The sequence below is a fragment of the Tursiops truncatus genome, chromosome 19 (genome assembly GCF_011762595.2).
Source record: "Tursiops truncatus isolate mTurTru1 chromosome 19, mTurTru1.mat.Y, whole genome shotgun sequence".
Lineage (NCBI taxonomy): Eukaryota > Metazoa > Chordata > Mammalia > Artiodactyla > Delphinidae > Tursiops > Tursiops truncatus.
In genome coordinates this window covers 13,809,460-13,835,404 of record NC_047052.1, presented here as the reverse complement: position 1 = coordinate 13,835,404, position 25,945 = coordinate 13,809,460, and the positions used below count along the sequence as shown (strand labels likewise).

The 25,945-nt window shown below is 41.8% G+C and overlaps 1 protein-coding gene across 1 annotated transcript in view; it reads left to right on the top strand.

Annotated features, from left to right (window-relative positions):
• Positions 1–25,945, top strand: part of HYDIN (HYDIN axonemal central pair apparatus protein) — a 433,086-nt gene that overhangs the window by 286,430 nt on the left and 120,711 nt on the right. The window contains exons 25-34 of the mRNA XM_073796828.1: positions 6,656–6,793; positions 7,453–7,534; positions 9,153–9,272; positions 9,516–9,725; positions 11,934–12,071; positions 21,159–21,336; positions 23,034–23,152; positions 24,809–24,936; positions 25,362–25,498; positions 25,718–25,845. Coding sequence (XP_073652929.1) covers positions 6,656–6,793; positions 7,453–7,534; positions 9,153–9,272; positions 9,516–9,725; positions 11,934–12,071; positions 21,159–21,336; positions 23,034–23,152; positions 24,809–24,936; positions 25,362–25,498; positions 25,718–25,845 — 1,378 coding nt within the window. The remainder of the gene's footprint in view (positions 1–6,655; positions 6,794–7,452; positions 7,535–9,152; positions 9,273–9,515; positions 9,726–11,933; positions 12,072–21,158; positions 21,337–23,033; positions 23,153–24,808; positions 24,937–25,361; positions 25,499–25,717; positions 25,846–25,945) is intronic.

Below are 25,945 nucleotides of genomic sequence, written 5' to 3'. Positions count from 1 at the left end.
AGTTTTGGTCATTCTAGGGTTGTCCCCTTCTAATCCATGCTCCCTTCTGCAGCCCAAGTGAACTTTTCAGATCATTTCCCTTCCCCATTTAAAACCTCTGGGAAGACTCTCCATTTTCCTGAGGATAAAGCCAACTCCTTAGTGAGGCTTACAAGGCCCTTCAGGGTCAAGCCTCCTGCTCCCCAGCCTCCCCCTGTTTGGATATCAAAATGAGAAAATGACCCACAGCAGCTACTGGTCTCCTGTCAGTGGTCTTAGCGTGGTTCAGAGGTCCAGTCTGTGTTTCAGCAATTCAAGGTTATGAATGTGTGCTATTCAGTATGACCAATTTCATTGTCGAGATATTTTCTCCTACAGTTACACCTCCTACTTCCATTGCTTTTAATGTTTAATCTGTGTGCCACGTTCAGCAAACCACACGTCTTTACCTGTTAGACCTTATCAGGTGGTTTTTCACATTGCCATTCTTCCTCTCAGCTGTCTAACCTCTGCTTCTCTAATTTTCTCAAACCCCTCTCTCTCTACCTCTTTCCCTCCCTCCCTTCCTCTGACTCTACACATCATAAGCCTCCTCCAGATTAGATAGGCCCCCCAGTTCCCGCTTGTAAAGGGGGCAGATTATAATCATCACTTTAAATCATGTTCAAAGTAGGCAAATGCTTGAGCCTCTCTGAGCACAAACACAAAGTTCCAGCCACTTTTCCATATTTGTGGTCTTACACTTGCTGATCTTCCCACTTCGGGAAGCAAATGACAGATGAAACAGATGGGACTGGCTCAGCGCCTTCCCCATCAGCACGTTCCAGCTCTGCCACATGAACAGGAGGAGCGAACTGCAGACATACACACATGGAAGACAGCCTGCCTTAGCCCTTTATTATGTCCCAGAATGCTTCCAACTGGCCACCCGTGCTGAGGTGGAAGTTGGTGGGACACACGGAGTAGCTGAGACTCAAGTTACTCAGACTGTAGGGGGGCGAAAAACAGCTCCCAGGCAGCTCAGGGTGGGTGAGGCAGCTCCTGCTGAGCCAGGGCAGTGCTCCAGAGAAAGGTGCAGCCAACACCCACAGCACCTAGGGGATGGGTGCGTCGTCTTAGTGAAGGGGACCTAGTCTGTGCACCAACAGCATCTGCTGCTGTCAGTAATTTCAAAAAAATATTAAACAACATATGAGCCAAACAAAACACACCTGAAGGACCTTTTTATCCAGCCAGTGGCCATTTGCACCCTCTGTATGGATGTTCCCAGAATCCAGGTGCAATGAATCAACGAATTAAAAGTGTTTACTACAAGGCTGCCCCCACCTTTTTTTGAGACCTTGGCTGCACTGCAGAGAATTCAGCAGATGTGCGACATACACCATTCCATCTCCAAGTGTGGTCTGAAACGCAACACACGACATTAACTGAAACACAAGCCTGTTCTTTGGGGTTTTATTTTGATGCAACACTGCTTCCAGTGACGGGAGACCCGGAAACAAGAGTGGTGGACTTCTTTTAATTTTTAACACAAAAGATTGTACTGATCCTTACCCAAGAATTGAAAATAAACTATGGGGAGGGAGACTGCTGAGCCCAAACCAGTGTGGCTGATGGGCAGTGTGTCTGACATTCACGCAGTTCTGTCACAGCTTAAGGGAGGGTTTCTTTGCTGGTTCCTCCTGTGATTCTGATATGGGCAGCTCTGGAACTGGAGCAGTATTGATTTTCCTTGTTTGCTATGCATTCTTTTAAAAATAACCGAATCTAATCCCGTTTGGGTTAGCATAACAGGAAAGTAATCATCTGTTCCTGAGAGTAAAATAAAATCTGATCCAAAAAACTCTACCAACATTCTATTTCAATTCTTTGGAGCAGGTTTTCCATTTTACTGATAAATTAAAGCCTTCATTATGGTGAAGGTTTCTCTGTCTGCTGTCTATTAGCAGCTGGGCTGCTTTACTGGTCTCCTTTGTTTCCAAAAGACCTCTCGCTTCCCCATTGTCCAGGTGTCATTGTCAGCTGAGGTGTTGTTTTTCCTCAGGTCTGAAGACACTCTACAGCTTCGTATTTTTCCTTTTTCAGATATTCCCCATTTGCTTTTTTTTTTTTCATTCAGCACAACATCCCAGGGGGGTGCAAGTGTTGGATGAGAGTGCTGTTATGTGGGGCAGTGATCTGGCAGAGTCTCCCCAGGTGTCTCTGCTGCCCTGGGGTGATTTAATAAGTGCTCCGAATCATCCTCTGCTGATCTTCTCGGTCCCTAGCTGGTAAGGCTGAGTGAATGCCCCAGATTAATTACCAGCTTCAGCCCTTAGCCGTCCTCTGGCCCTTCCTACCCATGGCGGGTCCTAAATTTGGCTGTACAGTAGAATTACCTGGGAAGACTGTTAGAAACCTAACTCCTGGGCCCTACTTGAGACCTGCCAAATCAGAATTTACCCAAGGATGAGGTTCAGGAATCTTTAATGAGCTTCCCAGCACCCAGCCCCTGTGTCCTCTGCCCAGAATGGTGTGATTTCAGCCTAAGATAATGTGAACTAGAGGCACCTGACCTGGAAGAAGACAAATGGAAGTTTGTGCAAGAAGATGAAAAGAGCTTTTCTACTCTTCTCTGAGGCCATCCCAGGTGGGGATGGGGTGGAGGTGGAGGTGCAGAATAGCCAAATTACCCTGCATGCTGCTTACCTGTTCTCATTCAACCATCCATCCATCCATTCAATCAGATGCTCAGATATTGAGCTCATGCCCTATGTATAAGACCCTGGCCTATGTGAGCTGTAAAGAGGGAATACCTTGGACCCTGCCCTCCAAGAGCTCACAGTTCTTAGATGGTGGTAGCCCAGTGATTCCCCAAGGGGAATCTGAACTGATCTCACTTCTTAAAAAGAGCAAGCGGGAGTCAGCGCAGAGTCTTCACCAGGCAAGAAAATAGTAACATTAATTTTTCCCATCATACTGATTTTCCTAAATATGGTAGATAAAATTGGTTTTTAACTTATAGTAATGATATAAAATTTTCCTTTAAAATAAGCCTACTGATTAACACCACAATGTGCTATCACTACATAATCATTTGAATAGTTATAATTTAAAAGACTGAATACCAAGTGTGGGTGAGGATGTGGACCAGCCGGAGCTCTCATCACTGTGGGTGGTAGTGTAAATTGGTGTAAAGCCACTTTGGAAAACTGGCAGTTTCCTATAATGTTGTACAAATACTATACAATCCAGCATTTCCCTTCCTCAGAATTTACCTAAGAGGAATGAGAACATATGTCCACACAAACTTCTACACAATTGTTCTTAGCAACTTTATTCATGTTATTAAAAGCTGGAAAAAGCCAAGGTGTCCATCAACAAGAATATGGTTAAACACGCTAGTCATCATCCATACTCTGGAATACTGCTCAGTGTTAAAAAAAAAAAAAGAGAAGAGGCTACTGCTCCTTGCTACAATATAGATGATTCTCAAAAATGCTGAGCAAAAGAAGTCAGACACAAAAGAGTACATATTTAGGATTCCACTTATATGAAACTGTAGGCATAGCTTAATCTATAGTGATAGAAAGCAGATGAGTGTTTGTCTGGAGCCAGGGGAGGGGGAGGGGGAGGAGTTGACTGGTAGGGGCACAAGGGAACTTGTGTGTGTGTGTGTGCGTTTATTTTATTTTTTTAATTTAATTTAATTTATTTTTTATACAGCAGGTTCTTATTAGTCATCAGTTTTATACACATCAGTGTATACATGTCAATCCCAATAGTCCAATTCATCACACCACCACGCCCACCCCCCACTGCTTTCCCCCCTTGGTGTCCATACGTTTGTTCTCTACATCTGTGTCTCTATTTCTGCCCTGCACACCAGTTCATCTGTACCATTTTTCTAGATTCCACATATATGCATTAATATACAATATTTGTTTTTCTCTTTCTGACTTACTTCACTCTGTATGACAGACTCTAGATGCATCCGCGTCTCTACAAATGACCCAGTTTTGTTCCTTTTTATGGCTGAGTAATATTCCATTGTATCTATGTACCACATCTTCTTTATCCATTCGTCTGTTGATGGGCATTCAGGTTGCTTCCATGACCTGGCTATTGTAAATAGTGCTGCAATGAACATTGGGGTGCATGTGTCTTTTTGAATTATAGTTTTCTCTGGGTATATGCCCAGTAGTGGGATTGCTGGATCATACGGTAATTCTATTTTTAGTTTTTTAAGGAACCTCCATACTGTTCTCCATAGTGGCTGTATCAATTTACATTCCCACCAACAGTGCAAGAGGGTTCCCTTTTCTCCACACCTTCTCCAGCAATTGTTGTTTGTAGATTTTCTGATGATGCCCATTCTAACTGATGTGAGGTGATACCTCATTGTAGTTTTGATTTGCATTTCTCTAACAATTAGTGATGTTGAGCAGCTTTTCATGTGCCTCTTGGCCATCTGTATGCCTTCTTTGGAGAAATGTCTATTTAGGTCTTCTGCCCATTTTTGGATTGGGTTGTTTGTTTTTTTAATATTGAGCTGCATGAGCTGTTTATATATTTTGGAGATTAATCCTTTGTCCGTTGATCCATTTCCAAATATTTTCTCCCATTCTGAGGGCTGTCTTTTCGTCTTGTTTATGGTTTCCTTTGCTGTGCAAAAAGCTTTGAAGTTTCATTAGGTCCTATTTGTTAATTTTTGGTTTTATTTCCATTACTCTAGGAGGTGGATCAAAAAAGATTTTGCTGTGATTTATGTCAAAGAGTGTTCTTCCTATGTTTTCCTCTAAGAGTTTTATAGTGCCCAGTCTAACATTTAGGTCTCTAATCCATTTTGAGTTTATTTTTGTGTATGGTGTTAGGGAGTGTTCTAATTTCATTCTTATACATGTAGTTGTCCAGTTTTCCCAGCACCACTTATTGAAGAGACTGTCTTTTCTCCATTGTATATCCTTGCCTCCTTTGTCATAGATTAGTTGACCATAGGTGCATGGGTTTCTCTCTGGGCTCTCTATCCTGTTCCATTGATCTTTGTTTCTGTTTTTGTGCCAGTACCATATTGTCTTGATTACTGTAGCTTTGTAGTATAGTCTGAAGTCAGGGAGTCTGATTCCTCCAGCTACAAGGGAACTTTTTAAGATGATAAACTTTTTTTTTCAAATACATTTCTCTTTGTTTTTAATGTTTTTTATTTATTTATTTTTGGCTGCGTTAGGTCTTTGTTGCTGCATGCGGACTTTCTCTAGTTGTGGCGAGTGGGGGCTACTCTTCGTTGCAGTGCGCAGGCTTCTCATCATGGTGGCTTCTCTTGTTGCGGAGCACGGGCTCCAGGAACCCAGGCTTCGGTAGTTGTGGCACGTGGGCTCAGTAGTTTTGGCTCGCGAGCTCTAGAGCGCAGGCTCAGTAGTTGTCATGCTCAGGTTTAGTTGCTCCATGGCATGTGGGATCTTCCTGGACAAGGGCTCGAACCCATGTCCCCTGCATTGTCAGATAGACTCTTAACCAGTGTGCCATCAGGGAAGCCTGATGATAAACTTTTTAAGTGTTCTGTATATTAATATGGTAGTGGTTACACTGGTATATATGTATTTGCAAAAATTCATCAAACTGTATGCTTAAAATGAGTGTATGTTAATTATACCTCAATAAAATAGATTTATTAAATGATACTCAACAGGGCAGAAATCATGAAGCTGGTAGTCGAATGCCTGGTAGTGGTACTCAGGTACGTGGTAGACAGTGGACAGTATCCTAAAAGATGTGCACATGAAATGCTGTGAAACTTCAGAGGGAGGAAAAAGTTCTTCAAATGGGAAGATGGGAGAGTGGTGGGACCTTCATATAATAGGTAACATTTCTGCTGAGCCTCTGAGAAAAAGTAGAGAGCATCTGGGGCAAGAATGTATCAAAGTGAAATTGTGTTGAAATTAATATAAGGGGGCCTAAGATGGGGGAGGGGAGGAGTCCCTAAAAAAGCCACATGCACCCTGGGGAAACGGGAAGAATGGGGGCGACCCCACCACTTTGGCCTTTATGACGTCAATTCAGTGAAACCTGGACATAAGGGCTTCAGCACCAGCTGGTGCAGTCACCAATTTCCCCCTCGGCCCTCTGCTCTGAGAATTGGAGTGGCAGCAAAGCAAACGCAGGGCCAGGACCAGGGTGGAGCAGTCCAGGCACCCAGAGCAAGCATGATGGGAGGCAGGGTCCCACAAAGGCTGAGCCCTCACTAACAGGCGCCGAGAGTGAGTGCCTTGCATCCTCATCCTGCTTTCTGGTTATCTGGGAGCAGGAGCCCTGGTGACTCATTCTTTCCTAGCCATGCTGAGTGCCCCCTGGAGGCCAGGCACTGTGTTAGATAGCGTATTAGATACAAGTCCTCAGGGGGCTCGCAGTCTAGCAGGAAGGGGAAAAACAAGTGTGAGAGGAGAAACCCGGTGGCCGTGGGTTCTCAGAGGAAAGACACTGGACCCAGACTGGGAGGGGGTGGTCAGCAAACTTTTGGAAAAACTGAAACCTCAGTTATGATTTGAAGAAGGTAAATCCAAGAGAGGGTGTAGGGCAGTCCCTTCTCAACCGGCCTCGTCTAGGATTTGGAGTTTGGCCTTAGAAACCAAGAGCCTACCCTGGCACTGACTTGCAGCAGCTGATGTGACTCTTTCCCTCCATCCCCATGCCTCTGTAGGTTTGTGATGTGGCCAAGGAAGCCCTACAGTGCCCCCCTGTCCCAGGTGGAATCCATCCCAGTAACCTCGGCATCTGTCAGCTTGGCAGCAGTCCCAGCAATAGAGTCCCCTGAGATGGATCTGAGTGATTTTGTTAAGTAAGTGCAAAGGCAAAGCCAGAATGGATTTCTTTAAATAGCATTCTTTTCTCTACACTGACTTACATTCTCAAACTCGTCTTTCATGTATTCTTCCAGCAGTTTAATGAGTGCCTTCTCTGTGTTAGGCCCTGGAGGGGGCATCTGGGATACAGAGTTGAAAGTCATCTCTGCTCTCAGGGAATCATAGCCTCCTGAGTCCTGAGGGACTGAGCCCTTCTGATCATGTTGCCCTCTCCATCTGCCAAGCCAGGGTCAGGTCAAGGGTAGAAAGCAGAAAAGGATATGACAATTGGCCATGTGTTATATGCTCACAATAAAATGTTCCGGCCTTGGGGACACACCCAAGTTGTCTGAAGAACTGCCAGAGCTTCTGAGAACTTTCTGTAAGTCAGACAAGGGCTTGATAGCCCAGGAAAAGAAGGGTTGGGGCCTATGGAAAATGGACGAGTTTGATGCCCTAGACTGCATGTTTGGGGGCAGGTAGTAACAGAGCACTGACCAGCGGACCCTTGAGAAACGTGTCCCTTGAATGAGAACCCCACTTATTCTTTGGGGTGCCGTAGAAGGGAGAGGAAGACAGGGCCATCATGCAGCTGAAAACTGTGTTGTGATGCTTGCCAAATGAGTGATTCTCCACATTTCATTAAACTCCCCAGGACTATCCTTGTGGATGAAGAAGTTGGATCTGAAGAAAGAGAGACCAAAAAAGCACAGGTGTCCATCATGGCGGTCTCAGATGTATGGTTTCCTTTCCCTGGGGTGGGTGGGCTGCACATCTTTATCCGGGTTCCTTCCCAACCAAACACCGACAGAACCAACACCTCAGTGAGAACCCAGACACCTCAGCAAATAGATTTTCTCTGTAATGGAAAAGCCATTTACCTCTAACCTTGGTGATCTTGTGCTCTTCCCAGCCCCTAGATAGAGGCTACAAAAGGAGAACTGTCTTCCACAGTAAAAACAAAGAGTAGATTGAGAGAGTTTACAAATTCATACTCTTAAATTCTCCTTCTAGAATGATGACCTAAGGAAATCATCAGAAATACAAAGATGTATGTACAAAGGTGTGTGTTAAAACAGTTTAGAAATAGCAAAAAATTAGGAAAATTACTGTATGTCCATGATAATATGCAATCTTTTAAATAAGGTTTGTCTCAATATTGCAGAGTCGGGGAAAGCAAGCATTTTCACACTTCGTAGGTAGGAGTATGAATTGGTGTAGCCTCTCTGACATGCAATCTGGCAGGTGTATCAAAATTTAAAATGCACAATTCCTCTGCTAAAATATTATTCTCCAGATGCACCTTTACGTTTACATAAAGACGTGTAACTATCCTTGTACACTGCAGCTTTGTTGGTAAAAGCAAGAAAAATTAGAAACGACTTAATTCCCCCAGTAGGAGATTGGTCAGATAAACTAAATTGCATCTGCACAAGGCAGTACTATGAAATCCATTTTAGAAAATGAAAAAGTTCTCTCTTTACTGATTTGGAGCAATCTCTGATATATTAAGTAAAAAATACTACATGTTCTGTTTTTTAAAGTATTTTAAATGATGCTTGTAAAGAGTATTTAGTCATATGGGAAGGTATCATTCATGCTATAATGTTAACTGAAAAAATCAGAATACAAATATATATACATATATACTCACACTATACACACACACAGTTATATCTGCAGAATAATCTGATGATGGATTTGTATTTCTTCCTTTGAAACTTTCTGTATTTTCCACATTTTTTAAAATAAGTATGTGTGTGCATATAAAACACTTGTCTTTTAAATGTTAATTCTTTTTTTTTGTATATATTTTGAAAGATGTCATAGAAAATTCAAGAATACAGAAACATGAAAGCAAAAATTCTCAAAATCCCACCATTCATAGAAAAATTTCAGCAAATAACCTCCTAGATATCTCTATTTGCATATGCAGATCTCTGAGTGAATTTATGCACACTCACACTTGCAGGTGTGGTACATAGGCCTGTGTAATATTACATAAATGGAACTGCCTTTTTACTCAGTAATATGTTGTGCACATCATCCCTGGTTTATAAATATACACTGCATCCTCCTCCATGGATAGCAGTACCACACACACTTCATGTAAAGTGATCCCCTAGTGATAGGTATTTAGTTTACTTCCAAAGTTTTGCTATTACAGAAAACACTGAAGTAAACATCCTTGTACATACATCTTGGACACCTCCCCAGTTATCTCCGTAGGAAAAAAAAAGTGCTATTTAAAAAATATATACAACATACTTCATTTTTCTATCAGCTAGGGGGAGGAGCACGTTGATGACAAATTATGAATGTTTGCAAGTTTTTCCTCACACTTCTAATTCCCAGGGATTAAAAATGAACTCTGCTGAAACAGAAAGAATAGACACAAACCAGAGTCAGGCGGAGTTTCAGGAATCGCCATGGATCTTTAAACGGGATGAAATGTTTTCCATTGGGATAGAAGAAGTAAGTAACACCTCATGAGCCCTAGAGTCACCTGATACAATTCTTCTTACTGAACCCCTGCCCCAAGTTAGAAATTTAAATTTGCCCGAGCACTGTTACTGCCTTATCATCATGTATTTTCAGGGTGCTAGGCTAGTCACCTTTCATGGAGTCAAACAAGGTAAAGTCAGGAGTCAATCTGTAAATTGGCTGAACTTTAGCTTGCCCTTTGCAGACTCTCATATGGAATGACTTTCTCTGCAGGTGTTTGATATTTTGCCTCTCTATGGAGTGCTGCGGCCACACAGTAGCCACCAGATATCATTCACCTTCTATGGACACTGTGACATCATTGCACAGGCTAAAGCTCTGTGTGAAGTGGATGGAGGGCCCACCTATGAGATAATACTAAGGGGAGAGGCCTCCCTGGTCCACTATTCCTTTGACACCAAGGACATTTACTGTGGATTACAGGTATTGCCAGCCATCGGGAGGAGATTTTCTGGGTTTGCCTTAAACGTCGGTCATAGTCTTTGTGCTCTCATCTCTCCTGGAACCCCAGTCAGCATAGTCTCACCATCACCCCTATCCTTGACCCCTAAGCTGCTTCCTAAGCCTGATCATCCCCCCACTGCCAACCATTTGCCAGACATTTTCACTTGCTTTTCTCATTGTCTCCTCAAATTCTGCATGTTAGACACTAAAATTTGCATCTTTATTCTCAGTCCAAAAGCCCATTCCACCCTCTTTGTTTCTTTCAATAGGACTACTCCCTTCTCAGTCCCTTGAGTTTACGAACTCCAAGGAATTTTCCACTGCATTCTGTCCTCCAGCTCCCCACATCCTTACAGGCCCGGGGTTTGCTAATTCATCAAGCATAATTCCTCTGAGTTGGTTTTCCCTTCCCATCACCAGTGCGATTATCACACTGCAGGATCTCAAGCCATGCCTAAATTATTACAGCAGTTCTTCTCAAGCTGTGATGTGCATACGAATCACCTGGGAATCTTGTTCAAGTGCAGATTCTGATTCAGTAGGTCCAGGGTGGAGCCTGAGAGTCTGCATTTCTGACAAGTTTCCAGGTGATGTTGATGCTGCTGGTCCACGGACCCATGGAAGCAAGGGATTACAGTGCATTTCTGGCTTCTATCAAAAACTGATCTAAATATCATTGCCAGGTAGATTTTCCCAAAATTACCTTGGGAAAAGAGCAAAAATGATTGCATAGAGAAAAGAGTATTGTTTTGTAGTCAGAAGAACTGGGATGTTATCCTACTTTTACTCCCTACTGACTATGACCTTGGGCACATAACCTAACCTCTCCAAGTCTCAGTATCCCTCATCTCTAAAACGGGATTGGGGTAGCAATTCCTATTTCACCAGGTGGTTATGGTTACCTAAGTAAAGTGTCTGGTCAGTACTGTGCCTGAGTCAGAGAAGGCCTTCAATCATGAGTCACTGTGGATCAGAGCCAGGTTCCTCCACCTGAGTAAGGGTATCCTAAGCCCCTCTATTAACTGATGCTCCTTACATATTAAACTTTGTTTCTCATAATTTCCCATTATAAACTGCTCATTCATTTATGGCCAAGCTGGTTTACCCACTGGCCCTAATGCAGCCCAGCCCTTTCTGCTTCCATTTTTCCTATTATATTATCTATCTCATCCTCCGCTCTGCCAACTCCAAAGTCACACATACTGTAAGACCCAGCTCAACTCCATCCCTCAGTTATCTTCCTCTTACCCTATATTCTCTTGGCACTTAGAGTCTTTGCCATAATATAATGTACTTTCTAAATCTTGCTTTGGAATAATTGTCAGTTAATTCCATGTCTGTACAACTTCTCTCCCCAGTTAGAATTTGTGTTATGTACTCAGATACCATATCTCCTACCAAATATGAATGGGAATTAGACCCCCCATTATATAGCCACTGCATTAATTTTTTTTTATTATTCAGTATTATTACTGAATTGTGTGTGTACGTATATGTTTACAGGTTAAAGATTGTGCCTAAAATCAAATGCACCTAACACCTATTGACACCTTGTGCATTACTTTGACCAAATAGATTTTTCTTTCACTCCTTATCTCCAGGGTCTTCTGGGCAATTGGTTTTGGCTCAGCTCAGAGTGCTTCCTTTGTAGCAACTAGTTCTTCCCCTAGTTTGTCCTAAGAGCCCCCGAAGTGGCTTCAGTTTGTGGTTATTGGACCCTCTGAATTATGTTAGCAAAATCTCAGGAAAAAGAATATGGCTGGCCTATTACTCCCCTGTCTCTCCATAAAAATAGAAAAATTCATTCTAGAAAATTCTGAACTCAAATCTTATCTAAAAAAGCAAATCTGCGTAATATAAAAAAGCTTACTTTAAGATCCTCTAATATGAGTTCTTTGTGGGGAAGAAATCAGAGGTTCAGGAAGGTGAAATGCTCACCCCACAGCCGTACTAAACTAAATTAGTTGTTAGAAGACCTAAGACAGAGCCAGTCTGCAGGGTCTAGTGCTCCTCCCGCCCAGTAGGCACCTGGTTGTGATACTGAAATGTGGATTGGCCAGCATCTACCTCATGGAAGACGAAATCCGTGTCTGTGAGGCATGCTTGTCTCCCTGCCTTTGTCAGGATGACAGCAGCATCCCAGAGGGTGGGTGACAGAGGAGTCACTCTTCTCCTTCTCCTCTCAAGCTGTTCGACCATGTCACAGAGAGTGAAATCACACTCAAGAACACTGGGAAAGTTGGCTTTGAGTTCAGCGTTCTGACTGACCCCCAGTCTCCGCCAGACAACCTTCTGCCTGGAGTGCCACTCATCCAGCCTCTCTCAGTAAGTAGTCCATCCCCCCCCCCCAACCCATGACGGCCACCTGATGATGGTAGGAGGGGCCCAAACCCAAACCTGCAAGCCACACCCCAGGAGCTGAGATTGTGCTAAACATTCACTGCCAGGATTATGGGTGTGATTTTTTTTTTTAATTAAAACTAACAAGCTCTCAGAGACAAGAAAAATAAATATATCCAAGCCCTTCCTTCATTCATTAAACAACTATTTATTGTGTCCTCCATTAGCCAGGCACTGTTCAGGCACCAGGGGTTAAACAATGAACAAGATATACAATCCCATGGATTTTTTTTTTCATGATTATAAGAATAGTTTATTTCCACTTATGTCCTCACACTTCCCTTGTAATTCCTTGAAGCCGAGGGCCTGCTCTACTCTGACTACAACAAATAAAAGCAGCTTTTTGTTGGCAGTAGTGAAAACACCAGTAGACTGCAGTGAGCCGTATTGGTTTAAGTAGCAAATGGAAGAGATGGTTCCTTGCACATATTATGTTAATCTAACAGTTTTAAGGAATTTTTGTCGAGTTCATCTCATCATGAAAATAATACATAATTGTTATAGAAAAATTGAAAGATATGAAAAAGGATAAAGAATGAAATTATAATTGTTCATCATCTTACAATCCAAAGATAAAAGTGCTGTCATCTTGGATGATAGAGTCTATTCCTCCCCTAAATTATCATGTATATTTGGGTCTATTGCTAGTTTCTCTGTTCTTTATTGATCTGTTTGCCAGTACCTACATCCATAATATACTATTTTAAGTGTTATAGCTTTAAAATACATGTTAATGTCTATTAAGTCAACTCCCTTTTAATTCTTCTTTTTCCAATTTGTCTTAGATATTCTTTTGAATTTTACTTTTATGTTCTTCCTAAGTTGAATGCCTACTTTTCTTTCTTTCTTAATTAATAATGGAAAAATGTGAGTACACATTTGCCTCAGTACACCTTTAGCTCCATCTCATAATTTTAAAGAAAATTATAGATTGAAAAAAGGAAGTTAACTTTGCATATTTCATACATTTTAATATCAACCATTATAATTTTAATTATTTTCTAAGTTGTCTAGAATTGTAGTTTTATCTACAAGTGTAATTTTAAAGTATATTTTTCTCTTTTTCAAATTTCCAAATGACTCAACTTTTTCTTTTTGTTATTGAAACTCTTGTTAATGTGAAGTTAATACTGAATTTTTCATATCATGGCCAGGTAATATGACCTTCTGAATTCCTACTTTTATTAGTTTGTTAATATATTTTAGTGGTCTAAAATGATTTTTTAATACCAGTGAATGTTTGGAAACAATGTTGTCTGGACTGTAGAATGCAGATTATGATGAATCTTTATTAAATTAACCTCTATTAAATTATATTATCCAAATCTTGTATCCCTTTTTCTGTTTAATTATTCTAAGACTAAGAATGGTATATAAAAAGTTTTCTAAGACTAAGAATGGTTTATAAAGGGTTTTGGTATATAAAAGACTAAAAATGGTATATAAAAAATATATAAATTTTTGTTTTATCCATTTTCATTTCTGTCTTATTTGACACACAAGATTTAATGACTATTAAGTGTTCATCCTGCACTGTATATTTTATCTATTTTAAATTGCCACTTTCTTCCCTTTTAATGCTTTTTACTTTGAATTCTTCTTTGGTATTAATATTGTATCTTTCGAAGTACCATATTAGCTATCTTTCACAAGGTTTGGTATATTGTGTTTTTCTTGTGGTTCAGTTCTATACATTTCATAGTAATCACAAGTATATCTTTTTCTTTGGCTGTGGGTTCACTCCTTCACTCTGAGGATATGTCTTTCATTTATTATATCTTCAAGTATTGCTTCTCCCCTATTTTCTCCAGTCCTTTCTGCTAAAGCAACTTTTAGACATATGTTGGACCTTCTCATTCTGTCCATGTTTCTAAACCTATATGTCACATGTGTATCTCTTTACTCTTTATCTCTCTAAACTGCATTCAAGATAATTACCTCAGCTCTTTCAGTTAACTAATTTTCTTTTCAGCTGAGTATGATCTACTGTTTATACTCTGCATTCCTAACCCTACTCTGCATTCCTAACCGTATTCTGCATTCCTAATTTCAGTGATCATATTTTTCATTTCAAAAATTCCACCTGTTATTCACCTCTTTCACTGGGATTTTAATTTCTTCGTTTATCACTAATCATTTTGTAGATTCTTTTAAGTTATTCTAATTGAGTTATTAGGGATGCCATTATTCCTATTTGTGTGACTGTTAACTCTCTTTCATTATCAATGCTTTCCCTGTATGACATGTAATTTTTGACTTGGGATCATCTTCCACTGACACCGTTTTCTCTGTGACAGCCTCATTCACCCTGGATTGCAGGGTGGTGCTACAGTAGTGTTGCAGTTGTTTTTGCCAGGTACCCCAAGGGGTCAGATTTTGAGTTAATGTTTTGTTTGTTTGTTTGTTTTCTTTCTTATTGGAGTATAGTTGCTTTACTTGAGTTAATGTTTTGACCTGGATTAACCACAGTGATCTGTCAGTGTGTGTGAAGACTCCATGCACATGCATGATACAGGCTTGAGCATTCTGTATCCCATGGGATACATATTTTCCCCACCTAGGATCCCAGAGAGATACAAGCTTCCTTGATTCTTCCCTGAAGTGCAGAGAAATAACAGGAGTGGCCGCCCTTCATGGCTCCAGCCTCGTGCAGGGATTTGCCCTGTGTGCCCACCTCACATGGGTCCAGGCTGCATCTCTCTATTTCAGTCCTTGGGTGGTAGGAACTGTAGTTGGGTCTGATGTCACCCATGGTCACCAAGTAAAGGCTCTGAACTTAACCACACTGGCTAGGTTCCATCTGTTTCTTTTTCACATCAGAGGATCTATTTTCTTTCAAGCTCACTATATATTGAAAGAGAGTTTTGTTGTTGCCTTTGTTGTTGTTGGGCCTTATACAGAATATCCTTACACTTGTAGCATGAGAGGGAGCTATAACAGTGCAGTCACCAGCATTTTCAGAACCAGAAGTAGGAGGATTTTTCATCCCCATATACTTTTTCCTGGTTTGGGGTTACTCCCTGTCCCTGACTCTCTGCTCCTGCTGTTTACACACGGTGGCTTCTTGAATCTCATTGATACAATGGATTAGATATTATCTTATTTTTTCTTCTTTCTTATAGGAACTCATAGAATATATTTGCTCTTATTCCTCAGAATCATCACTGTGTCATGGGTCCCCAGGATCATCCCCCAGGTTTAACGATTCTCTAGGGGGACTCACCAAAAGTTGTACTGGTGACTATGATTTATTCCAGCCAAAGAATACAAGTAAAATCAGCAAAGGGAAAAAGCATATGGAGCAAAGTTCAGAAGAAACCCGGCGCAGGCATCCAAGAATTCTCTCCCAGTGGAGTCACGCAAGATGCTCCTAATCCCCCAGCAATGAGCTGTGACTACACAATATGAGAGCTACCACAGAAGCCCACTGGAGACTCAATGCCAGTGGGGCCCAGTCACACAGACACCCTCTGCCTGGCGCATACCAAAATTCCAGTCTCCCAGAAAGAAAACAGGTGTTCAGCATAAACCATAGTTGTTTGCACAAAAAAGTTGAGGCACAGTGAGCCATTCTTACCAACTTTGCAAGCAGGCTTTTCTAAGAGTAGCAGTTTTAGGACTGCTATGTTAACTCTTTTTTGTACTTCCCCCTTCTTTTGAACTGGACGTTGTTTTTATGGTTCCGAATGGGATTTTTTTCTCTGTATGTTTTTTCTTTTCTATATTTACCAGATTTCCTGCTATAAGGCCAGATTCTTAAAATGAAAACAAATGTTTACAGAGTCCTGCAGTGTACATGAATGCTTGAACATATAACTAGATAGAGAAAAATTTTCCACCAGAATAACATGAGAGAACTATCGGTTATTGGAAAAATACATTGTTACTGCTCAAGATAAAAGCTGAGACCCACCCCACTACCCTCCAGGGCACTGAGTGCAGGAAGAAAGAGAATTTTGTAGGAAACAAGAGAATTTTGTGGATTGCTCAAGACAGGGGTGAGGAGAAGAGAGAATGAGCGTGGGAAGGTGAATCCTGGGAAACACTGCACACTGCAATTTGGCTCCACCTTATAACACTCCCCACATACACACTCACACTCACACATTCCATAAAATGTGCAAAATTTCATAAAATGCTTCATGTGAGTGAGTGCATTGTGAAATTTGGTGACAAGGCTCAGTTCTGTTCAGTGAAGCAGATAGCATGTAAGGAAGTGAGAGAGTGGAGGCCAAGGGAAGCAAGAGAATGAGGCTTCTCATAGAAATGATGGCAATGATTTTTAACTGTCACGGGCACTTTGAGGGTTGGAGATAAGTTTATTAACACTAGTGGGCTCATGGACCCCCATGGTGTGTGTGGGTGTGTATTTAAATAAAATATGGATTGATATCCACCAATCAGTGTTAATCATTATTTATGTGTCAGTAGTAAGCACTAGTGATCTTCATTAAATTTTTTCTTGTCTTCATGCTCTAATTTTTCTTCAAAGAATATATATTACTTGTAACATCAAAAAACAATAAAATACGTTCAAAATTATGAGGCCCCTTCAAAAATGACTTTTAAAACACTTCTAAATAGCTTGAACCTATACTAGCATTTTTCCCTAGTTTTTTTTTTTCAATGTTGGCTCCTTTTTGGAATTTAAAAAAAAATTTTATTGGGGTATAGTTGATTTACAATGTTGTGTTAGTTTCAGGTGTACAGCAAAGTGATTCTGTTATACATATACATATATCCACTCTTTTTTAGATTCTTTTCCCATATAGGCCATTACAGAGTACTGAGTAGAGTTCCCTGTGCTATACAATAGGTCTGTATTAGTTATCTGTTTTATGTATAGTAGTATGTATATGTCAATCCCAGTCTCCCAATTTATCCCTATAAATATCAGTTAAGTCCATCTTGTTTAATGTATCATTTAAAACTTGTGTTTCCTTATTTGTTTTCAATTTGGATGATCTGTCCATTGTTGAAAGGGGTGTTAAAGTCCCCTACTATGATTGTGTTACTGTCAATTTCCCCTTTTATGGTTGTTAGCATTTGCCTTATGTATTGAGGTGCTCCTATGTTGGGTGCATAAATATTTACAACTGTTATATCTTCTTGGATTGATCCCTTGATCATTCTGTAGTGTCCTTCTCTGTCTCTTGTAATAGCATTTATTTTAAAGTCTATTTTGTCTGATATGAGAATTGCTACTCCAGCTTTCTTTTGATTTCCATTTGCATGGAATATCTTTTTCCATCCCCTCACTTTCAGTCTGTATGTGTCCTTAGGTCTGAAGTGGGTCTCTTCTAGACAGCATATGTACGGGTCTTGTTTTTGTATCCATTCAACCAGTCTGTGTCTTTTGGTTGGAGCATTTAATCCATTTACATTTAAGGTAGTTATCGATATGTATGTTCCTATTACCATTTGCTTAATTGTTTTGAGTTTGTTATTGTAGGTCTTTTCCTTCTCTTGTGTTTCCTGCCTAGAGAAAGTCCTTTAGCATTTGTTGTAAACCTGGTTTGGTGGTGCTGAATTCTCTTAGCTTTTGCTTGTCTGTAAAGGTTTTAATTTCTCCATCAAATCTGCATGAGATCCTTGCTGGGTAGAGTGATCTTGGTTGTAGGTTTTTCCCTTCCATCACTTTAAATATGTCCTGCCACTCCCTTCTGGCTTGCAGAGTTTCTGCTGAAAGATCAGCTGTTAACCTTATGGGGATTCCCTTGTATGTTATTTGCTGTTTTTCCCTTGCTGCTTTTAACATTTTTTCTTTGTATTTAATTTTTGATAGTTTGATTAATATGTGTCTTGGCGTGTTTCTCCTTGGATTTATCCTGTATGGGACTCTCTGTGCTTCCCGGACTTGACTGACTAGTTCCTTTCCCATATTAGGGAAGTTTTCAACTCTAATCTCTTCAGATATTTTCTCAGTCCCTTTCTTTTTTCTCTTCTTCTTCTGGGACCCCTGTAATTCGAATGTTGGTGCATTTAATGTTGTCCCAGAGGTCTCTGAGACTGTCCTCAATTCTTTTCATTCTTTTTTCTTTATTCTGCTCTGTGGTAGTTATTTCCACTATTTTATCTTCCAGGTCACTTATCTGTTCTTTGCCTCAGTTATTCTGTTATTGATTCCTTCTAGAGAATTTTTAATTTCATTTATTGTGTTGTTCATCATTGTTTGTTTGCTCTTTAGTTCTTCTGGGTCCTTGTTAAACGTTTCTTGCATTTTGTCTATTCTGTTTCCAAGATTTTGGGTCACCTTTACTATCGTTACTCTGAATTCTTTTTCAGGTAGACTGCCTATTTCCTCTTCATTTGTTTGGTCTGGTGAGTTTTTACCTTGCTCCTTCATCTGCTGTGTTTCTCTGTCTTCTCATTTTGCCTAACTTACTATGTTTGGAGGTCTCCTTTTCACAGCCTGCAGGTTCGTAGTTCCTGTTGTTTTTGGTGTCTACCCCCAGTGGCTAAGGTTGGTTCAGTGGGTCATGTAGGCTTCCTGGTGGAGGGGACTGGTGCCTGTGTTCTGGTGGATGAGGCTGGATCTTGTCTTTCTGGTGGGTAGGACTGCCTCCGGTGGTATGTTTTGGGGTGTCTGTGCCCTTATTATGATTTTAGGCAGCCTCTCTGCTAATGGGTGGGGTTGTGTTCTTGTGTTGCTAGTTGTTTGGCATAGAGTGTCCAGCACTGTAGCTTGCTGGTCATTGAGTGGAGCTGGGTCTTAGCATTGAGATGGAGATCTCTGAGAGAGCTTTTGCCGTTTGATATTATTTGGGGCCAGGAGGTCTCTGGTGGACCAGTGTCCTGAACTCGGCTCTCCTACCTCAGAGGCTCAGGCCTGGCACCCGGGCAGAGCACCAAGACCCTGTCAGCCACACGGCTCAGAAGAAAAGGGAGGAAAAGAAAGAAAGAAAGAGAGAGGGAGGGAGGGAGGGAGGCAGGGAGGGAGGGAGGGAAATAAAATAAAATAAAGTTATTAAAATAAAAAATATATTATTTTTTAAAAAGTAACAAAAAAAAGAAAGAAAGAAAGAAAGAAGAGAGCAACCAAACCAAAAAACAAATCCACCAATGATAACAAGTGCTAAAAACTATACTAAAAAACAACAACAACAAAAAAAAACGGGCAGACAGAACCCTAGGACAAATGATGAAAGCAAAGCTATACAGACAAAATCACACAAAGAAGCATACACATACACACTCACAAAAGGAGAAAAAGGAAAAATATATATATTAAAAAAAATAAAGGAAGAGAGCAACCAAATCAATAAACAAATCTACCAATGATAATAAGCTCTAAATAATAAACTAAGATAAACATAAAACCGAAAACTACTTAGATGCAGGAAGCAAACCCCAAGTCTACAGTTGCTCCCAAAGTCCACTGCCTCAATTTTGGGATGATTCATTGTCTACTCGGGTATTCCACAAATGCAGGGTACATCAAGTTGATTGTGGAGATTTAATCCTCTGCTTCTGAGGGTGCTGGGAGAGTTTCCCCTTTCTCTTCTTTGTTCACACAGCTCCTGGAGTTCAGCTTTGGATTCGGCCCCGCCTCTGCATGTAGGTTGCCGGAGGGCGTCTGTTCTTCACCCAGACAGGAGGGGGTTAAAGGAGCAGCGGATTAGGGGGCTTTGGCTCACTCAGACCAGGGGAGGGAGGGGTACAGAATGAGGGGTGAGCCTGCAGCGGCAGAGGCCGGCGTGATGTTGCACCAGCCTGAGGCACGATGTGTGTTCTCCTGGTCAAGTTGTTCCTGGATCACGGGACCCTGGCAGTGGCGGGCTGCACAGGCTCCCGGGAGGGTATGTGCGTATAGTGACCTGTGATTGCACACAGGCTTCTTGGTGGCGGCAGCAGCAGCCTTAGCATCTCATGCCCGTCTCTGGGGTCTGTGCTGATAGCCGCAGCTCACGCCCATCTCTGGAGCTCATTTAGGCGGTGCTCTGAATCCCCTCTCCTCGCGCACCCCAAAACAATGGTCTCTTGCCTCTTAGGCAGGTCCAGACTTTTTCCCAGACTCCCTCCCGGCTAGCTGTGGCGCACTAGCCCCCTTCAGGCTGTGTTCAGGCAGCCAAGCCCAGTCCTCTCCCTGGGGTCTGAACTCCAAAGCCCGAGCCTCAGCTCCCAGCCCCCGCCTGCCCTGGCGGGTGAGCAGACAAGCCTCTCAGGCTGGTGAGTGCTGGTCAGCAGCGATCCTCTGTGCGGGAATTTCTCTGCTTTGCCCTCTGCACCTGCGCTCTCCTCCGTGGCTCCAAAGCTTCCCCCTGCCCACCCACCATCTCCACCAGTGAAGGGGCTTCCTAGTGTGTGGAAACTTCTTCTCCTTCACAGCTCCCTCCCAGAGGTGCAGGTCCCATCCCTATTCTTTTGTCTCTGTTTTTCTTTTTTCTTTTGCCCTACCCAGGTACGTGGGGAGTTTTTTGCCTTTGGGAAGTCTGAGGTCTTCTGCCAGTGTTCAGTAGGTGTTCTGTAGGAGCTGGTCCTCACGTAGATGTATTTTTAATGTATTTTTGGGGAGGAAGGTGATCTCCACGTCTTGTTCCTCCACCATTTTGAAGCTATCTCCACTAAAGCAGTTTTCACAGTGATTTTTCCCATTGACATTCCCACCAGATGTGTTGAAATGTGAGTTTCTTTTGGTGCATAGTCTTACCAAATTTGGCAAACTTTACCAATCTTATGGTTTAAAATTTTTTTCATTATGATCTTAATTTGCATTTCCCTAGTTACTTATAAGGATAAGCAGCTTTACTGTTTGTTTGCCATTCTGTTTCCTCTTTTATGAAATGCGTGCCCACATATGCTGCCTATTTTTCTATTGTTTGTCATTTTCTCGTACCTTCATAGGAATGAATCTTGGAGGAGGAATGTGAGTGGACAATTTAGCACACTAGGCCCTTGGGATTATCTAGTCCATCAAACTGCCAGAAGCAAGAGTCCATTGTAAATTTTACATAAATTTTACGTAAATTTTACGTAAGTCTTAAAATCCTCTCCCATCTTTCTGCTGTATAGGGTTTTATCGGTTCCCATAAAGAGCAGGTGTTGAAGGTTTACTACTTGCCTGGAGTACCTGAGATCTTTCAAAGGAGCTTCCAGATACAGATTGCCCACTTGGACCCAGAAAATATTACTCTGAGTGGAGAGGGAATCTTTCCCCGAATCTGCGTCGATCTCCCCAGGAACCTCAAAGGTACTTCTGCCCTCTATAGTATTTCCCCACTGGATGACAAGATGTGTTTTAGCTGCTTATTATAAGGTTGATGGCAACTCGCGTTATTTGTTTGGCAGTCCTCACAAGTTCCCTTTTGTGTTATTCCTGAATTGCAAAAAACGTCAAGAGTTGAAATTGACTTGGTGACCTGAGATGAGTAAGACGAGATAGGGTCCATGGTAGTTCCAAATTAAGACCCCTGGCCAATTTTGCCATCATTAAATTACTTAAAGAGGGATCAGGACATTGTACTTCCAAAAGCCTTTTCCTCCATCACATGTTCCTTCCAACTGCACTCTCTCACTGAGTTGTCACTCACAGATGGCCATTGAGAAGGCAAAGGCTGATTGTACTGCAAGGAATACAGTTCTCAGAATATCAATATAAACTGTACAGAAAGGCAGCTAAGGTTCCAACCCCTTATGCTGGCAGTACAGTTTGGAGGCTAATTTAGACTTATCAGTTGTCTGCCCACATCCTTAGCCAAGGCTTTTCTGGGTAACATCTGGCACCCAGAGCCATCCCTCTGTATCAGAATATTTCTGTCTTGGCAGATCCTGAAGCTCACCCCAGCAGCTCTTTTAGCCACAGAGACTGACTCTGGCTCTTTCTTCCTGACATGGACTACAGGATGAAGAGTCAAGAGAAACTTCTCACTCTTCTTCATGAACCCTCTTCAAGCTCTTTGAAATCTACATTCCCTAAGCAGCTTCAGACTAAGCCCTCCCACCTCAGCCTTTCCTCCTACCCCACTCCCCAAAGTCACTAACTCACCTGTTGATGGTCATGCATTAAATCCTAATTGTCCGCTCCCTGATAATATGAAGACAAATATTAATAAATCTAAGACCATGTTACACTCTAGTATCTAGAGTTCCAGCCAGCCGGAGGTTAGTCCAACTCTACGTATAATTGTCAAGAAGAAAAGCCTTTGCCACACGGTTGAAAACTGGGTGCCCAGCTGGCCTCATGATGGCAGTAGACATGTTTGCCCAATACAGGGCTTTAAAATAATTTAAATCTGAATACTAGTTGGGTCTTCTGTACTCCAGTTCACCACAGTCCCAGCACTTCCTATGGTTTCATAGAAGGCACTTTAATTACTTTGCTTACCTTGCCCCTCAAGCATTTGAATTTGCGCTGGCTTACTGGTGAACTGGTGAAATCTCTCTCCCCATTGCCCAGCCTGCCTGATTCAGGGGACTGTAGCTTATTTAGTCATAGTTAAAGCAACTTGAACCAAATATATTCTTTTTGTTAACAGAGAATTAATAAACATGAAGACCAACCTAAAGGGTGACCATCCACCTGGGTTTGTCCAGCATGGAGGGGTTTCCCAAGTGGTGCAGCCATCAGTGCTAGAACTGGGAAAGTACCAAGTAGGCTGGGATCCAGTTGGTCACCCTATGAGTGGCTCAGGATGTTACTGTCATTAAGTTCTTGAGAAACAGTTGGTAGCCCACTAAAGCATAATCTCATAAAACTCAGTGAGTTCTCTTTTACAAATTCTACTCATTCACAAATTATCCTCTGAAGCAGAGAAAACATGGCAGGCTAAGTTTCACAAAGTTCACTTCCCTTCTCACTTTATTTACCCTGAGCTTAGAGTCTGTGTTTTAGGCATAGTTCATATATTTCTAGCCATTCAGATTTCCTTCTCCTTCCAACCCCCACAGGATGTGAGAAGTATGAAATCTTCTTAAATCAGGCCAGAAAAAACCTAGAAGAAACCAAAAATGAAATGTTTGACCACTTAGAGAGACCTGAGGAAGTGCCTGAGGATGAATCTTCTGAGGTAAGATTGGCTTCGCTCTGCACAGGAAGTAGATTCACAGGAAGCTGCAAAAAAATGTTTTTCCCAGTGGTAACATCTTGCATAACTATAGAACAGTATCAAAACCAGGAAATTGACATTGGTACAAGCCATAGAGCTTATTCAGATTTCATCAGTGTTATATGTACTCGTGGGTCTGTCTCTGCATGTCTGCATGTCTCTGTATGTATGCATATCTGCGTCTGTGTGTGGTTCTAATCCAATTTTTTCACGTGTAGTTTTGTGTATCCACCACCACAGTTAAGATACAGAAGTGTTCCATCTCCGTAAGTATCCCTTGTGCTCACTGGGGAAATAGAATTATAAGCAAAAATCTCTTTCCAACCCACAAAATCTCTCCACAAAGGTGGAAGAGAAAGAATCCAACTTCATTATTGATAAGCATTAAAGCAGAAAGTGTTCCGTGTCTCTGTCAGTCTGCTAGGAGATTGCAAAGACAGAAAGAAATCTCAGTCTTTCGTAAAGCCAAGCAGATACAACCTATTATATACATGTTCTCAAGGTAAACAGTAACTAGTCCTTAAGTAAAAACTATAACTAGTCCTCAAGTAAGAGGACTTGACAGCACCATTTGTCACACTTAGTTCATGCTAAATTCACATGGTGATTGGGGTGACCATCTGTGTTAGCTAATTGGCTTTACCCAAAGGGAAAACAAACCTTTTGTGTTTTTATGACAGGGTCCTCTGAAGTTGAGCTCCTATTCTCCCACAGAAATGGCAGGATAGGAGATGGGGCTCTATCTTCCTTGACGATGACATGTCAAAGAGATGGTTCCCAGGTCCTTAAGGAAGATGTTCCTGGGTTGTGAAGCTGATAAAAAGTCTTAGCCTATGAAAAGATTTATATATATTTCCAAGAGACAGAGAAAGATCTTACAAGTTTTCTTGAAAATGAAGCTGGAAGAAGTCTCTACCCTTATTTTCAACAGGGAGAATTGAGCCTCTTTTTTTTTGCCACACCTCATGGCTTACAGGATCTCAGTTCCTGACCAGGGATTGAACCGGGGCCGCAGCAGTGAAAGCCCGGAATCCTAACCACTAGGTCACCAGGGAACTCCCTGGAGTCTCTTATTTTTAATTTGTTTTTTTTTTTTTTTTTTGCATTTGGAACATTTATTTCAGGAAATACATTTTGTTTTTGCCTTTACATGCTTCTCGCTTATAGCCATCCCCAATCTCCCCACCCCTTTCCCCTGGCAGCCACTATAGTTCTCCATCTCTATAATCTTGTTATGAGTATAGAAGAGTTATGTAAATGGAATCATACAGTATGTAACCTTTTGAGATTATTTTTTTTTCATTCAGCATAATGCCCTTGAGATCCATCAACATAAATAGTTCATTCCTTACTCCATTGCTCAGTAATACTCCATGGCACAGATGTACAGTTTGTTTAACCACCTTGAACCCCAACAAAAATTTTAACACCACAGATATACTGTATATCTATTTATTTACTGTGGCCCTTTGGAGGGCCACAAGCCATTGTAATATCTAAGATTTTCTCACTCTCTCCTCCATGAAGCAACTTTCGCCCCCTTAGGGGTGGTTTTGCCCCCATTGAGAATGCATGTTCTCAAAGAATTTGCTTACTTGCTCTTCTCTCTTGCTCCAGTTAAATGCTCAACTCCAGATGGAAGTAGAGCGGCTTATAGTCCACAACTATGCCACAGAACATCAGAAATCAATTGTCCTTGGTTCCGTGGACAACTTCTGCCATCAGAGTCACCGCAAACCGATCAAGTGAGCGCCCTTCCATGTCGTGTTTGTTTCAGAGTGTGGCAGAGCCAGCGGTGCCCTCCACCAGAGTGCTCCATGAATTAATGATTGACTATGTACGGATGAAATCCACTTGCCTTACATGTCTGCCGTTCTCTAGCAGCCAGCCAACCAGGCAGGTCTCTGCCTCTTAGTCAGAAACCTCCCACTTTGTCTAATAGATGGGCCGGTTTCAGGTCCTTAAGGACCACCACTGAAGGTGTTTAGAGATGATGGCTAAAGCAGCAATGTGGTCTTCTGGGGGAAGTGTCTTGTTCCTAGTCTCCATTCTGGAGAGTGGTGGTTCTCTACTCCAGAGAATAGAATTGTGCAGAGGAGATGGAAGAAAGCCTCACACTCTTGCACATTTGGAAATGTGAGTGGTAAGAAGACCTTGTTAACTGTTTCAGAGTCCAGCTGCCAGAATATATCCTAGACTTTGGCTACATCACCCTTGGTGACGTCCGAACCCACATCATCAAGATCACCAACACCAGTCACTTCCCAGTGTCCTTCCATGCAGAAAAGCATGTCCTTCACGACACAGGTAACCAGGATGGAGACCCTTCCTATTGCACTCTGTCATTTCTAACACGATGCCCATCTGTACTGTCCTGGAGTGCTTCTTCTGGGATCAGCTGAAAGAATTGTTGGGCCATTAATTGATACTTTGAGTGGTCATCCTGCCTCCGATGGGCTGTATCTAGAGCAGCTCTTGATTGCTACTTTTCTTTTCCTCAAAGAAATTTTGTTTGTCTTGGTCCAGGCTTCAGTATTGAGCTAGATCGTGTGAAGAATCTGCCTTACTGTGAAACGGAAACATTTGAAGTGAGATTTGATGCACAAGGGGCCAGCCTTTCTGTTGGAAACAAAAATGTCATTCTGCCCATCAAGGTAAGATGCATCACGAGGCCCAGCTGATCCTCCCCAGCTTCCATCTCTGCTTGCTGATCACCCCTGTGATGATCCAGTTACTATTTCAGAGCCGTGATTC